We start from the raw sequence: 17226 nt of genomic DNA on the forward strand, positions 1-17226 counted from the left end.
GGTACCGAAGAGGGTAGCAAATTGTGGAAGGATAAGAGTGTGTATGATCCATGGAATCACATTAGTCATGAAGACTCACATACTTATTGTGAAAGACTATTAGCCCTCAAAGCTAAGTACTACTCGCATGCCCCTAGGGAATTGGTTGGTAGGACTTAACCATCACGCCCATCCAATTATGACAACACTCAAGGATTTCAATCAGAAATACAAATTAAATACTCAAACCTCCCCACCATGCCATGACCAACACTTAGATGAGAAGTTAATAACAAGCTTTAATACCTATATTTCTACTAACCAATTATTATGAACCAATATCCTTTCATATTATGACATCAATATTATTAAACCACATGTTTCATATTTAGTGATCTACATGAAAGTTTTTTATTATATCCCCCTTGAATAGCTATCCTTTATGGACTAGTATTATAATCCGTGCACATTACCATTATTATTTATTAGACTCTCAAAAAGATTTAAGTGAAGCATGAGAGTGCAACCATTTCTACAAGTTATAACCACTGTCGTGCTCTAAAAGATATAAGTGAAGCACTAGAGAAACTGCCTAGATGAAAAGATATAAGTGAAGCACATAGAGTATTCTAATAAATCACGAATAAATGTGTTCCCCTCTCAAAAGGTGTGTCCATCAAATAATGATTTTGGCAAACTAAAAAGAAAACAAAGCAAAAACTACTATGGCACAAGACACTCCAAGCAAAACTCATATCATGTGATGAATAAAAAAGTAGCTCCAAGTAACATACCGATAGATTGTAGACGAAAGAGGGGATGCCATCCGAGGCATCCCGAAGCTTAGACGCTTGAGCCTTCCTTGAATATTACATTGGGGTGCCTTGGTTATCCCCAAGCTTAGGGTCTTGCCGCTCCTTATTCCTTCATCCATCGTGATCTCACCCAAAACATGAAAACTCCAGCACACAAAACTCAACAAAAACCTCGTGAGATCCATTAGTATAATAGACAAATAATAAACTTTAGGTACTGTTACAAACTCATTCATAATTTTTTTTGCATAATTCCTACTCTATTCTAACTTCTTCATGATTTATACCCCCCCCCCCCCCCCCCCCGATATAATCCATAGTAAGCAAAAGTTTCTATTTTTTCACAGAATCAAGTCGACTATCGTCCAAATCATCCCAAAGGCTTTACTTGACACAAACACTAATTAAAACATAAAAAACAATCATTAAAGTAGCAATAATTATGTCAGCACACCAAAATAAAAAGTAAAAGCAAAAATTTAAGATAACTATTGGGCTGCCTCCCAACAAGCGCTATTGTTTTACGCCCCTAGCTAGGCATAATGCAATGTTTCAAGTATTATCATCCTACAAATCCTTCTTAATCAAATCTTCAAAAATAATATCATTAATTCTCTACTCTCATGTTCTATTTTTCTAGTAGGAGAACTTAAATAATTGAAGGGACTTTGTTCGTTAATTTTAACATTCATTACTTCAAACTCCGAATCATCACCATAAAGATCCTTATACAAAACATGTATTTCATCATCAGTAGGATCTCTAGTTGTACCTTCAAACCATTCATTACTAAATTCCTCCTCAATTCCCTTAGTGATCCATTCAAATTTATCACAAGTATTGTGGTACAAAGTTTTGATTAATTCGGCATAAGGAACTCTCCTCCTAATATTTTCACCATAAGAAAAATAATCCTTAGATTCCAACCTATGTATACTATCCTTATCATGGAGGATTTCTTCTATTGGAGGATACTCCAAATCTATTTTATAAAAGACAAAGATGTCCCTAGCTTCTCTAATTATATAATCAAATTCATGCATAAGGATGATAGTAGCAATCATTTTAGCCCTGAGATTATGGATATTGGAAAGTTCAAAGAATATCTTTTGTAAGACGGGATGAATATGCAAGATTTTTCTTTCCAATTTGACCATAAGCATAGCAATAGCATCCACATAGCAATTATTTTTATCAAGTATAGATCCTTTAATTAATGGTATGACTCCCGTGCAATTAAAGAATTCTTGAATAATGTTCTTCCCAATAATTTTTCCACTACTCACATGATAAGTTTAAATTTTAAAGACCTTGGGGATTTCATCACGAGGAAGTTCATTCTAAAAGAGGATCATTGTTAAGATCAGGTAATTTAGGTTTTTCCTCAAGAGACTCACTAGTACTATCTTCACTAGCACTTTCAACAATAATTTTCTCGAATCCAGACATGATAGCGACTTCAAGAAAGGCAAGAAAACAAGCAAAGTAAAAATATTTTTGTATTTTTTTAGATAAGTGGAGTGAGATGAAAAAGAGAGGCAAATGCAAATAAAAAGTAGAGCAAGATGATAGTTTGAGTGAAGGTACTTGATGAGATTTGATGATGTTTCCTCGGCAACGGCGCCAGAATTTTTTTCTGCTAGTTGTGAGTTGCGCTGGAATTTTCCCCGAAGAGGAACGGTGAAGCAACAGAGTAGAGGTAAGTACATAACCAATGTTTATCGAGCCAATAGGAGAATCGTGCAAAACATCATGAACAACACCTACACACACAAAAACAAATACTTGCACCCAACGTGGGCAAGAGGGTTATCAATCCCCTTGAACTCATTACTTCCAAGGATTAAATCTTTTATAGGTAGATAGATAAATTCCAAAATAAAATACAAGTAAATAAATTGCAACAAAGTATTTTTTTTGGTTTTTTATAATATGATTAGACTAGACCCGGGGGGCATAGGTTTCACTAGAGACCTCTCTCTCGAACACAAAGCATACGATGAGTAAACAAATTATTGTTGGGCAGTTGATAGAAACGTGCATAGTTATGATGTATTCATGCCAATGATCATGTATATAGGCATCACGTCTGTGACCAGTAGACCGACTCCTATCTGCATCTACTACTATTACTTCACAAATCGACTGTTATCCAGCATGCATCTATGGTATTAAGTTCATGACAACTAGAGTAACACCGTAATCAAGATGACATGATGTAGACAAAGTAAACCTAATCAATATGAATAAACCCTGCCGTTTTACCCTTAACAACAACAATACAATATGTGATTCACTACCCCTCCTATCAATGGTTGAGGACACCACAAGATTGAAAAATTAATCTAGTTGGCCAAACCAAACTGATAGATCGGATAGAAATACAAAGCTATAACAATCATGCATAATAAAGTTCAGAAAAGACTCAATTACTTCCAATGAATAATCTGATCATAAACCCACAATTCATCGGATTACAACAAACAAAAAGATTACATCGGATAGAACTCCAAGAAGATCGAGGAGAACATGGTCTTGAAGATCAACGAGAGAGAAGAAGGTATCTAGCTACAAGCTATGGACTCGTAGGTCTGTGGCGAACTACTCACGCATCATCGGTAGGCGGTAAGGATGATGTACAAGCCCTCCTTGATTTATTCCCCCTCCGACAGAGTAACTGAAAAGGTCTCCAGATGAGATCGTGGAAGAACAAAAGCTTGCGTTGGTGGAAAAAGTGTTTCAGATGGCTTTGTGTTGGTTTGGGAATATATGTCAATTTATAGAGATGGAATTAGGTCAAACAGAGCTACATGAGGCCCACGAGCTCAGGGGGAGCGCCTACCCTTTGGGGCGCGCCCTATGAGCTCCTGGTTCTCCCTTAAGTCTTTTGGCCTCCTCCCGAACCTTCTTGGGTCCCTTCTGGTCCAGAAAAATCACCGAAAATTTCATCATGTTTGAACTTCGTTTGGTATTGATTTTCTAAAAAGCTAAAAACAAGCAAAAAACAGGAACTAACACTGGACACTGGGTTAACATGTTAGTCCCAAATAATGATATAAAATAGCATAAAATACATATAAAGCATTTAAAATTGATAATATAATAGCACAAAACCATTAAATATTATAAATATGTTGGAGAAGTATCAGCGACGCTGTACGTTCCCGACCTCCAAGTGCCTGGCTTGTTGGTCTACCGGCGTGGAGCCATCCTCCGATGAGCAGTGGAGCAATAATTGTTCATCCTCGATGACATGGGCCACGCCGTGGGTTACCCGTCCGTGTCAAGCAGGAGGACATTATGTACTAGGCAACACTAAACATTTTCCTTGTCACTTGGCAAGGCTCGAAGAGGTCATCGAATCCGGTGTGGCGCTTGCCTCGATCCCCGAGCAAGGTGGTGGGTGTAGAGTTGACGACGCATCAATCCCTATCTGCAGCAAGGTGCTCTCATCTCTTTTCATTTGTAGCTTGCGGCTTCCTCCTGCGCTTCTCTGCTAGATACATCTTTTCTCACTCGGGCTCGAACTTGATCGATGGCGATGGCGAGGGAAGAGATTTTTTTTTTTGAAATGGAGGCAAAAGATTTGCCTCATAAATTAATTAAGAAGAAGAGAATTGCCGAGTTAATTTTTGGAAAACCGGGCAAAAATCGATACAAACAACCCAAGGTCGTACTACTCATAGAACAGGAAACACCGTGACCGCACATGTGGCCCTCCCAATGCACCACAACCGAAACCCTTGACACTTGTACAACACAGCGGAGCTTCACACAAGAACATCGACCACGATAAAAACGGAGCACCCTCCATCATGAAATCGTGGGCGTCTTCCGAATAACACCGCCCTTCTTGCTTTTGTTTCTCTTTGCTTTCTCCCTATTGGGTTTCTTCTTGGGGAGGCAACCACTTGTGATGCCGGGTCCAGACTGATCCGCCACCCATTTGTCAAGAAAATCATAGAACTCATTGTACTTCTTGATGTAGTTGTCATCAACCAAGGGGCTCCTACTAGGGGCAGGCACCAACAAACCGGCCGCATCGACATCATCGGCCCGAGGAACCCCCAACACATCATCCTCCACCACAGGAACCATCGACACAATGGACTTCGGCGCCTCCAGTTGCTCACACGACAGAGGCAAAACATGCCCCTCACACAAGGTTGTCGACGAGTCCACTTCCAACCGCTCCAAGGACAGAGGAGAAGCAGGGCTCGAACATATATCCCGAAGCTCGGGCATGAGCTGTAGCACCGGAGTCGCAAGCACGGCGATGGACTCGCCCACATCGACATGCACAACAGACGAAGCATACATCAATGATGAATTGTCCCGAACACGAGGGGAGAAACAACCATAAGGATCTGCCCCTTCGTCCTCCGTGGAGCCAACATGAGGGAGTGGTGTCTGCGTGGCCAGAAATGTAGCCGGCAAAAAGGAGAGCCTGCTCAAAGCAGCCTCAGCCCATTCCAGGAAGCTCTCAATACGTGTCTGCCAACCCTGAAGCAACTCGGTCTGATCAGCCAGAGCGGTCTGAAGCACATCAATGGATGGGGATGCCGGGCTAGCGGAAGCAGAAACCACAGACGCCCAAGATCCATGGTGAAGCGCAACGGAAGGGAGTGTGGATTTTAATTGGGCCTCTCTTGGAGTAGGAGGTTGACAATGTTGGATGCCAAGGCGAGAGACGGGCGGGACAGCAAGATATGCCAGAGAGCTGAGAGAACGCCATGGGTTGCGGCAGTCACAAGCACGATGACCGTTCTCCAAGCAACAAGAGCATCGGAAGGGATCTCTGCAAACCGCCGCCCGGTGTCCAGGGGCGAGGCATCTGCAGCATCAACCGCGAAGCCAGGCAGGGATAGGCCGGGGAGCCAGAGCCAATATCGGCAACGCCGAACGACGCCGGCCCCCCACCTTCACCCATCCCTGGTCCAAAGACGCCTCAGGAGCAGTAGCGACAACAGCAGCGGCAGCCGGATCGCTCACCCCACTGGAGCACCTGGCAGCCAACGGCGTCAGCGGGGCGAGCTCGTCTTCATCATCAATGCTGCAGACGTTGTCCGCGAGGGAAGCCCACGACACGGCCAATGGCGGCTGCGGGGTCCGCACAGCGGCGTCGGGGGCTGCACCTAAATCGGGGCCAACAAAGGGAGCTCCATGAAGACCATCGTCTTCGGCAGCAGCGACAGGTGGCGTGGTAGGCGTCGGAGTCGCCAGGCTCAGATCGGAGCTGGCCCGCGTCTTGGTTGTGGAGGGCCGCAACAGTTGCAGGCGTCCCCGCACGGCCGGGTCGGCCTTGCGGAAGGCAAGGAAAGTCGCGGCGGCGCCGTTCACAGAGGGCAGCGGCAAACAGGCTGAGGTGGCCTCCGTCGTTGTAGCAGTGGTGGTGCCGTCAGAAGGAGTCAGAGAGGCCGGGGCGGCCTCTGTCGTCGTACCGATGGTGGCGCCGGCAGGAGGCGCCCGAAAGGCCGGAGTGGGCGCCGTCGTTGAAGCAGGGAGGACACCGGCAGGAGGTTCCCAAGAGGTCGGGGAGGCCGCCGACGTCGGAGCTTGGGGAGCCATGGCGGGCGAATGAACGGAGAGGCAGACTAGAGGAAAGGAGAGAGCGCGGCACGGGGGTGCCGGATCTGGGCACGCCGGACGCGTAGCAGACCGGAGCGAGGAGATCAAGGCGGCGGCGGCCGCGCGGGTACGCGCACCAGGGCAGTCGCCATCTCCATCGCGGCTATCGTTTGACTGGAGTTTTGCATTTGCCCGCGAGGGAAGAGATGATGGTGATGATGACGGGCAGAAACGCGGGGAAGCTCGCAAGGCTTCGCGAAATCCATTTGTGGTACGTGGTCGTGGGCTATCTGAACTTGGAGGCGATGGCAGTGGTCGAGGTGGTGCACAACGAGGAAGAAGATCGCTTGTTCTCAAGGGGCAAGGCGAAGTATCCACTTCAAGTTCTGCTCTGGGCCATGGACAAGGCAGACTCTGCAAATCTTGTGCTACAGAGGAAGTCAGCGGCGTCCAAATCGCTCACCACTACACCTCTTGCTCCATGTGAAGGAGGCGGTGGAGGTAGTTATAGTGATGTCATTATCAGGCTCGTGACTGATGTTGATTGTGATTCGAAAAAATGATGCGGATCTTTGTCTTAGAGATGAGGAGCGGCTTGTATAGAATACGCCCAGCCCCTTATCTCTTGCTCTCTCCGTTTTAAAATAAATGACTCAACTTTGTACTAACTTTATTACAATGTTAATACAAAATTGAATCATTTGTTTCAAAACGAAGGGAGTAGGTTACAAAGGATTTAAGACCATTGTTCAGGCCCACTACAAAGGTAATGGTCGTCGCCCGAAACACCAATCTCCAATGATGGTAGTAGTAACGTTCCAATTAATACACCTGACTCTTGTGCTTCTCTTGTCCGAGCGAGGTTTTCGTCCGACGCCCGTGTTTGTCACTCGAGTGAATCGCTGCCAAGTTGGCCCGTTTGATTTTTCGCACAATTTGCGAAGTAGTTAAATCCTGCATGAGGAGATAGTAAAATAAAAATCCCTCAAAAACCTTCAAGTTTCAACAATGCAATTTACAGTTTTTGCATATAAGAATACCAAGTTTCAACAAGTTTCTGAGATATAATTTTAAACATTTTTTTCTGTTGATTGTAAACACAAAATTATTGATTTTTATCGGTTGCTCGTACTAAGTTTCAACATTGAAGCTTAACATTTTTTTAAGTTATCAAAATGTATTAAAAATGGATCTTATGTCAAATCACTGGTCACGAGAAACACGAATATGAAAACATAACTTAATTAAAAAAATTCTTTAAAAAATATAGAACTTTAACAATTGAAAAAAAGGCGGGATGAGGGACCTGAGTGCCCCGCACTTGCGTGCCACAAATCTTCATCCGTATTTTACCTTGTGTCTTCAATTTTCTCTCCTACTGTAGTACTTTAGATCACGGTGTGAAAGTTGGATAGGTGGCTAGCTGACACGACTAATGTGATACGAGTGTGTATATTACACGTGCACATTTGCGTGCTACGTGTTGTTTGGTTATGGGTGGGTATTGGCTTGTCGGTCTATCTGGCCAGTTTTACTTATATTTTATTTTACCCGTTGGCACTGGTTGGAGTGTTCTTTTTTATATGGTGCGGCATTTTATGACAAAGTTAGGACATCAAGCAAAAACAGATCAGGTCCTGTATGTCCCGACACGTCTGAAGTGGTGCGTACGTGTTCTTCTGTGGCCCACAACCCAACCAGAAGACCCACCCGCCGATCTCGAGATGCCCAGGCCGCTCGCCTGATTAGCCACGCATAAATTTGGACGAGAAGTGGCCACAGTGCATTTGCGCTCGTAATCTAATCTCTTCTACTCCTACATTTCATTTCCCCCACAGGCCACGAAGACAAGAGGCATGTCCGTTTCGGTTACTGTGAAGCAGAAGACGGTGGTGCTCTATCCCTCGCTCGGCGTGGGCCACCTCAACCCCATGGTGGAGCTGGCTAACGTCTTCCTCCGCCGCGGGCAGGCCATCGCCATCGCCGTCGTGAACCCACCGGACAAGGGCGCCGTGTCAGAAGACGCAATGGCTCGCCTCTCCACCGCCAACCCAGCCATCACGTTCCGCCTCCTCCCCGTGCCGTCTTGCGGCAAGGACCATTACTCCCACCCGGTCCTGCGCACCACCGACGTGCTCCGCGCCGCCAACCCCTCTCTGCGGGGATTTCTCCGTACCCAGGGCCGGCCCTGGGGAGGGGCAGGGGGGGCGGCCGCCCCGGGCCCCCAAAATCCAGGGGGGCCCGATAGTTGGCTATAGGCCTATGGCTCATACTAGGCAGACGCGCGCCAGGGAGCGGCAGCTCGATCTCCCGATCCCAGCGATTGAGTGTTTGATAGCGAGCGATCAGCGGAATTTCCTTTCACATAAAAAAAGAGCGATCAATTAGCTGCATGGGCGATTTCCTTTCTATTCTGTTCGACCATTCCATCAGGCAGAGTCACGCAACGATTCCAGGTCCCAGCCTAGCTGCTGGCAGCCGACGCCGCCGTGCACGCACGCACGCACTCCCGCCTGGGCGCCTCGCCGCCCCCAACCCTCTGGTAATTTCCTTCCTAATTTGTGTATGTTCGCCGCTGATTTCAATTCCGGGCCCTGTTTGGCATTTGCTCAACTATTTTCTTCTCAATCTTATGCAGACTCTAGGCGCTGTGCAGACCCTTGTGTATTGTATACGCACGTGCACTGAAGTTCGATCATCACTCCGTCAGGTATTGAGGTATATTCAAATAATATTGATACAAAAAAAATCCTTTGATGCATAGCCGGCACTGTTCAATAATTGATAGAACAAATGGTTTTGTTTTCAGCATTGTGTGTGTTATTATGACGTCCTCCGGTAAGAGGAAATATTTTAACGTTTTGATTGATATATAAGGAGATCACTTATTTGAATGATAGATTCAGATAACTCATGGTGTTTAAAGATATATTCGGATTTTTATTGAGCTCGGGCACCCTGATGTCATTAAGTGACAATGAACTTGAAGAATGTTGCAGCAGAAACTTTCTCTGTTAATGGTTCATTTGATGTTTTTTTTTTGCGGGAATGGTTCATTTGATGTTGAGGTATACAATCTTATTTCTGAATTGATGATTATGAGATTCACTTTGCCAGATGACGTAATGTCTGCTATGGAGATTTTCGGGCATGTCAGAGAACTTGATTGGTATCCTAATATCTTCATTGTCTATCACATCTTATTTACTGTGCTTGTGACGGTCGCATGGCCCAAAAGAATCTTTTCGAACTTGAATTATTGAAGAATTATTTGAGGTCAACAATGACTCAAGAGAGGTTAAATGGTTTGGCTACATTATGCATCGAGGAGAAATTATTGGATGGGATTGACATCGACCTCATCATATGTGACTTTGCATCGAGGAATGTTAGAAGAATTTAAGGTAATATGCATAAATTATTTGATACACATATTAATTTTGGATGCATTTAAGTGTTACTGGTAATAATTTATATATACATTTTTTGAGAAAAAAATATACATGGATATAGTATATACAATGAGTGTATATATATTAAGGGCCCCCAATTTTTAGTTTGCCCTGGGCCCCCGAAATCTCAGGACCGGCCCTGTCCGTACCCTCCCCGCCGTGGACGCCATCGTGGTCGACATGTTCTGCGTGGACGCGCTCGACGTAGCCGCCGAGCTCGACATCCCCGCGTACTTCTTCTTTGCCTCCGCGGTCGGCGACCTCGCCATCATGCTCCACCTGCCGTACTACTACCCCGCCGCCCCGTGCTCGTTCAAGGACATGGGCAAGACGGTGCTCCGCTTCCCTGGCGTGCCGCCGATCCGCGCGCTGGACATGTCGACCACCATGCTGGACCAGGAGAGCGATATCGCCAAGGAATGGTTGCGCCACCACATGCGGATGCCGGAAGCAAGAGGTTTTCTGGCGAACAGTTTCGACTGGTTGGAGGCGAGGGCGCTGGAAGCACTCAGGTACGGCCTCTGCACGCCTGGTCGCCCAACGCCGCCAGTCTACTGCATCGGCCCACTAGTCCTTCCTGGACAAACGGGAGGAGGCGCCGGCGGGAGACATGCGTGCCTCGAGTGGCTTGACGCGCAGCCGGAGCGGGGCGTGGTATTCCTCTGCTTCGGCAGCCTGGGCACCTTCTCGGCGGCGCAGCTAGCCGAGGTGGCACGCGGGTTACAGGACTCCGGGCACAGGTTCTTGTGGGTGGTGCGCAGCCCTCCCGAGCAGAAGGACGAGTCGGTCGAGCCGGACTTGCAGGCGTCGTTCCCGGAGGGTTTCTTGGAGGAGACCGCTGGCAGGGGCTTCGTGGTGAAGAACTGGGCGCCACAGGCGGAGGTGTTGCGTCACGGAGCCGTCGGCGCGTTCGTGACGCACTGTGGGTGGAACTCGCGCCTGGAGGGCATCGTGTCCGGCGTGCCGATGATCTGCTGGCCGCTGTACGCGGAACAGAGGATGAACAAGGTGCACGTGGTGGAGGAGATGAAGGTCGGGATGGCAGTGGAGGGCTACGAGGAGGGATTGGTCAAGGCAGAGGAGGTGGCGGCGAAGGTGAGGCTGGTGATGGCGTCTGAGGAAGGGAACAAACTGAGGGAGAGGCTCGTGGCGGCCAAGGAGACGGCGGTGGCCGCCGTGAAAGACGGTGGGTCGTCTGACGTCGCGTTTCACGAGTTCTTTTTTTTTATCATCAGTACAGACACAAGCTCTCATATACACGCGCATACACTCATCTCTATGAATGCACACGCGCACATCCTACCCCTACGAGCACCTTCGAGAGACTGAGCCGGCATATCATCTTGAAATTTATGAAGCAACCGTAGACGCCTCGTCGTCGACGGGAACGTCTCCTCCCACTAAAAGCGCATCGCCGAAAATCCTGAAATAAATCCAGAAATAATGCGAGTACCAGGATTTCAACCCTGGTGGGTTGGAGATACCACTGTCCACCTAACCATCTCAACCACAGGTTGATTCGCCGTTTCACAAGTTCTTGATGGACGTGGCGTCTACATCCACTTTTCTCTAGACGGTAATTGAAAGCGAGACAGGTGAAGAGTGTTTCGTTTGGATTCATCGTGTCAGATCTCTTTGCTAGTCCCAAGGTATCACGGAAGAACCTCAGAAATCAGTATCAAAACCATACAGCGCTTTCTTTTTGACTTTGGAGTCATAAGATTGTTGTTTTCTTCTAGATTTTTTCGAATAACTATCTATATCTATATACTTTTACATTATATATTTTGAAATATGTATATTGGCAACCGTGTGGCAGATTGTAAAAGTGCCAAACGACCTGATCACCGCCCGATCCGGTCTCACACGCTTCGGTCGCTCGATATGCCTTGTGCGTGATCCCGTCGTTAGTTCCCTTTTTTTTTCACTTTTCTCTTCAGGTGTGGTCTCGCTCGTTCCGCCTGTGCGCCTATGGCTTTTTCTCCTTCCTCCTATCGGCGTCGTGAGCTGCGCCAAGCCATCGGCCGGGATCCCCCGGCGTGACCTCCCCGATTGATGCTCCGCGGTGGCGCGATGGGAGACGTTGCGGGGTCGGCGCCCCGGCGCCTGCTGCAGCCGCATGCCGCCGCCTTCCGCACCTCCCAGGCAATCGTCAACGTCGCCGTCGGCACCCACCCCCCTCTCTCGCGTCTCTTTCTGGGTGCCACGACAGAGCTAACTCGGAGGGCGGGTTCAGTGATCCGGTCTCTGCTGTTGATCTGGGTATGACGGCGCCTGAATCGGATTACTGAATGTGGCAACAAAACCTTTACATGTGTATACATAGGTTGAATGAACTAACAGAAACCGAGAATTGTCACATTATTATTGATCTGATTACTGGTCCTAGCATTATTAGCTCAACAGTTTCTTGCGCCTAAGATGACGGAGCGGTTTTGTGATAGTAGTTGTTAGCTGGGTGTAATTCTATCATGTGTAGCCAGAAGTACAGATTTCAAAGTCCAACCAACCTTTTGCCTATTTTTCTTACTGGGCTAAATGCCATTTTTTATCTCAACGTTGGTTCTTATTTTTGTTTACCTCCACGCTGAAGCACTCCAGGATAGGGTGATTAAGGAGGCTCAAACGATACCGTCTTCAGTAGGACAGGATGATCCAACTGTTGAAGGAGAAGGATTGTGATGGCTGAAACATATAGCAAGTAAATGTAAAAAAAAATTCAAATCAAACAATACATAATTCATTCAGTAACCTTCTCCTTGAATTAATGGCAAAAGCAGCATATAAGGTCTTTAGTCTGAAGGAAGAAACGAGGTGGTGTAACCTGATCTAACGTGGATAGCTACTAGTACTATTCTAACTAGCTGTTGGGGCGCGCCCATAGCGCGCCGCCTGGGTGGCAGCTGGTGCGGTGCCAGGTTGACGAGCGCCTTTTCAGCTGGTTGTGGCTCTAATTGGTAGCACATATGCATGTACAGCTTAGGATTTTTTTAATGAATGGCAGCCAAAGCCTTAGAGGTGAAAGTATAAACAAAGGGGGGTAGCAGTGAGCTATCTACCTGCTTACAAGATGCACTACACATACACTGGCTTCTTCAAAAGTGTATCAAATTCGGCAAATAAACAAGCAATCTTAGGACTGTATCTAGCACCTCTCCATGTCATTGTATTGCAGCCACGAGGATTTGCCACTACAGAGCAGCTGCTCATCCACCCATCGTCGAGGTTTTCCAGGTCGTTCTTGTTTTGCTCGCCATCGTGCAGTCCACATCCCTCTCGCGACATCGAAGAAGTACTGACTGTTGTCGTAGATGCCAGGGAGAGTGTCCAGGACGGAGGGCACAATGCAGATGATAAACTGGATCACGTCCGTGCAGGGAATTCTAGTTCGACATAGTGCGACCAGTCGTTGCGCCTGCCGCCGAGGCCGGCGTGGCTGTGGCACATCTTGAGCAGGCAGAGGTTGTGAGTCGTGCACTCGTGCTCCCCTTGCGTGCCCAAAGCACCACTAGCCGCAGCAGCCAACACATCTGATCAGGACCTTCCTTGTCGTTTTACATTCATTTTTCTTGAACCTAAAGCCTTAGAGGTTGACTGATGAAAATATGACAAGAGAAGAACTAAAGATTAATTTAATTAACCTCTATGTCACCCCAAGCAATCCTATCATATGGGTTAGCCCGCCGGTTGCACAGATTACCTAAAGTTCTCATAGGAAGTCTGCAAAGGTGAAAGATTGGATGATTACGAAGTTGCGACAAAATGATTTAAACATTAAGAGTTACAAATAGAGAAAAGGAGGAAAGGGAAGCGCCTGATTGTTGCTTTTCAGGTAGAAATGAAAGACAAAAGGACCATGGTGCACTAAAGTGAAACAAATACTGACGTAAATGTAGCAAAGCTATAAAGTGGCTTGCTGACATATTTGAAGTCTGAATACATAGTTGATGTAGATTATACCAGAATCATATGTAACCGAACATTCAAAATTCGGCAGTATCTAAAACTAAATTTAAATAGTATCAACCAAAACCAGGTTTGATACATGTATGCAATCATAGCAATACTTATGTTATGACACATTTATTTTGCAATTTGCTTATACTAAAACTGAAAAGCATATTAACTGCTGCTGCTACATGATTCCCTTATGAACTGGAACAAGGACCTATTCTTCGAAAGAAATCACCAGTCTAAATAAGGGAAGTAAACCATGGAGTATTGAGAAGGACTCACCATACCATAGTGTACTTATTATAAAGCTGAGCACGGACAAAGCAAGGAGGAAGACTAAACAGACGATTCACGAACAATGACAAACTGCCTGCTCACTTAACATCAACCTGCGAAAAAAGAGCACATATCAGCACATAGAAGAGCAGCAGCACAGCCTAAGCAAAAAATAACATCCAGTGCAATCAAAATCACCTCCATGGCGTCCATCAGGAGACCGATCAAACAATTAGATGAACTAAGATTGGCCTCCCTCCTTGCCTGCCTCCCAGACAATGTTTGTCCCTCCTCCCTGCAACACGCATAATTCAGCAAGACGCCAGAGCAATCAACAGAGGGCCACCTCGGTGTGTGATAGGCCACCACATTTGGTCAACTGGACTACTTCACCTCATCTTTAAAAGCTTTCATGAGTGATTTTTGAAAGCATGGCTAAATCACATTTTACGTGCTTCAAACATATAGCGAAAAAACGTACAGTTACTTCTAGCAATTCATCAAACAATTGGTGTGCACAACCAAAAAAGGACATACAGAATCAAGGCAGTCAACCTCTGCCACCTTAGAGGGATTTCACCGCCTCAGATTTCGAGCTTACGTGAGAGAAGGCGAGGTAGTCAGGGAGGTAGTGGGGTAGAGGTGTAGATCAAAGCATGGAGGAAATGAAGTGGAGACAGCGGCTCAGATCTACGGCTTGGCATCGCCAGAACCATTGACCTGACTTCCCGTGGTCCCAATAACCCCTGGCGGCGCACCTGACGCCGTGGTGGATGCCCGAGCCCAGGCCTCGGTACCGGTGGCGTCGCGACGCGGATGACTTCGCTAGGCCATTGCATGTCCAATCACTCGCAGTCTTCATCGCTCAGAAGCACTGAATCCAACAGCCCAATCAAATCAACACATCTAGAGACCTATAGAGGGGAGGAAGGGCATACCATGTCCTCGAGAAGGATGTGCTGCAGGCCGGACGGGGTGGTGTCGACCTGGGTGGCCTCGGCCAGCAGTGGCGACCTGCCGTGCGGGCAAGGTCGACGACAAGGATGCGGGCGCCGGGGATGAACTCCACAGGGCGCAGGTGCTCCCCCTCCTCGCCGGACGGCACGGGCGCGCTAGCTCTCTTCTGTGCCGGACTCCGATCTGGTCGCTGCCTCTCACGCTCGCTGTTGTCTTCCCGATGGCACCCCAAATTCGGCGCCGCTCAGCGGGAGAAACGAGGAGTGGAGGAGGCGGTTGCGTGCGCGTGTGGTGCGAGAGGAGACGTGCGTGAGGGGCTTGGGGATCAGAGGTGGGAGTGGAGCAGCTGGCCAATCATAAGACATCGCCCAATCCACGCGATAATTTTCAGGCACTCCAACCCATTCACTAGCTCAAGTTCTTTTTGTCGTACCTATGCCGACGTGGCTAGCAGGAGAGATCGCACATTGTGCGACTGTTATTGGGTTGTATTGCAACTTTATCCTTGTATGCCTCGAGAAGAAAAATGAGAGAAGATGTTATGGAGTTGAACTCCTGACATTACTGAATGTGGCAACACAACATTTACATGTGTATATATAGGTTGAATCAACACAGCCTTATGACCTTTGACATTGTTATTCATATGATAATCTGTCATGACATTATTAGGCCAATAGTCTCTCTCTTTCATGTTGAGACAAGAGGCTAGCTTGCTGACTAGTATGATCCATGCATGCATCCACACTAGTCATTCTTGATTACACCTAGGACACCTTTTGGGCCTTAAAGAGTTATTGACTCAGAAAAAAAGTTATTGCAAACAAACCCCTAGTAATTTCTAGTAAATAGCACGGTAATATACGCAATGCACATTTGATAACTTACACAACAACACTACGAAACTTTAACCTGGGGAATAAGGTTGTTAGAAACATACCCACGGTAAATTCTATGTAAGTAGCATGGTAATATCTCCATCACAAACCTGATAACTTAGGTACAAACAGCTTGGTAATTTTAACCATGGGAAAAATTGTTGAAAAGATTTCCCCAGTAATTACGGACTCCTTTAATCGCTACAGTGGCCCTCTCATGATTCAAACTGATTGCATTGTTCCTATATGGTGGATGGAATTTTTTTTGCAAATACAAAATAGATCGCTCCCTACCAACCCCTACCTTTTTACTCTGTCGCCCACCGTCCAAATCCATGAGTTTATCCATGTGTGAATAGCTTGGTAAAACAGGAAACACCGACTTGATAACTTGGGTGCAAACACCATGGTAATTTTGTCCAAAGAGGGGAAAATTGTTGAAAAATATACCCCGATAACTTATGTAAAAATAGAACGTTAATATACGAATCGTATACCCAATAACTTACGTACAAACACTGCTGTGACTTTGACTAAAGGGCAAAAAAGTCGTCGAAAAACATAACCACGATAACTTAAGTGAAAATAGCACGGTTATATATGAACCGCAAAACCCGATAACTTACGTACAAATACCATGATAAGTTTGATTCGAGTGGACGAAGTTATTGAAAATATACCTCAGGAACTCATGTGTAAATAGCACGGTAATAGTCTTGATTTGGGGAAGAGTAGTAAAAAGTGGTCGAGAAATACACATGGTAACTTTTTGTATGTAAATAGCATAGAAATTACACACCACAACCTCGATAGTTTAGGTCCAAACACCGCGGTAAATTTGATCTGAAGGAAAAAATTGTTGAAAAGATACCCCGTAACTTCTGTGTAAATAGCATAGTAATATACCCATCACATACCTGATAACTTACGTACAAATACCATGGTAATATTTGACACCGTGGGGAAATTGTTAAAAACATACTCCCATAAATTTTGTGTAAATAGCATGATTACATACGCATCACATACCTACGTACAAACACCACGGTAATCTTGATCAAGTGGAAAAAATGTTAGAAAAATACCCCCCTAACTTATATGAAAACATCATGGTAACACTAATAGGGAAAATCCTACTAGTAGCGCGGGTTTTGAGGCTAGCAGTAGCGCGGGCAGCCGCGCTACTAATACGACGCTACAACTAATTGTTAGTAGTAGCACGGTCATTACCCGCGCTACTACTGTTGACAATATCAACAACGCTTTTCTGGAATGCGCTACTATTAGTTAACTGCAGCGGTTTCCTAGCCCCTCGCTACTTCTATATCTTTCATCATTTTCCCATTT

General features: G+C 46.2%; 1 protein-coding gene and 1 long non-coding RNA gene across 3 annotated transcripts; one reads left to right on the top strand and one right to left on the bottom strand.

Moving 5' to 3' along the window:
- The first annotated feature begins 8218 nt into the window (after positions 1 to 8218).
- On the top strand, positions 8219 to 11143 carry LOC123067567 (UDP-glycosyltransferase 88B1). Its single transcript, XM_044490308.1, has 3 exons — positions 8219 to 8531; positions 9957 to 10326; positions 10660 to 11143. Exons 1-3 carry the CDS (start codon positions 8219 to 8221, stop codon positions 11141 to 11143), a joined length of 1167 nt encoding a protein of 388 aa, XP_044346243.1.
- Positions 11144 to 12745: 1602 nt separating this feature from the next.
- Positions 12746 to 15341, bottom strand: LOC123070680 (uncharacterized). 2 transcript variants are annotated; one of them, XR_006433882.1, is made up of 4 exons: positions 14983 to 15341; positions 14243 to 14339; positions 14051 to 14157; positions 12746 to 13534 (listed from the first exon to the last, which is right to left on the bottom strand). It is a non-coding gene; the product is annotated as an uncharacterized lncRNA (long non-coding RNA). The 2 variants fall into 2 exon arrangements; XR_006433883.1 differs by having other exon boundaries at positions 14243 to 14918.
- Between the last annotated feature and the right edge of the window lie 1885 nt (positions 15342 to 17226).

The sequence above is a fragment of the Triticum aestivum genome, chromosome 3B, assembly GCF_018294505.1.
Source record: "Triticum aestivum cultivar Chinese Spring chromosome 3B, IWGSC CS RefSeq v2.1, whole genome shotgun sequence".
Lineage (NCBI taxonomy): Eukaryota > Viridiplantae > Streptophyta > Magnoliopsida > Poales > Poaceae > Triticum > Triticum aestivum.

Bases quoted from the DNA above. Each gene is read 5' to 3' on its own strand.
- LOC123067567 (XM_044490308.1), top strand. From the start codon at position 8,219: ATGTCCGTTTCGGTTACTGTGAAGCAGAAGACGGTGGTGCTCTATCCC. The intron at 8,532-9,956 runs TCCGTACCCAGG...GGACCGGCCCTG, and splicing joins CCCCTCTCTGCGGGGATTTC to TCCGTACCCTCCCCGCCGTG. The intron at 10,327-10,659 runs GTACGGCCTCTG...GACCGCTGGCAG, and splicing joins AGGGCGCTGGAAGCACTCAG to GGGCTTCGTGGTGAAGAACT.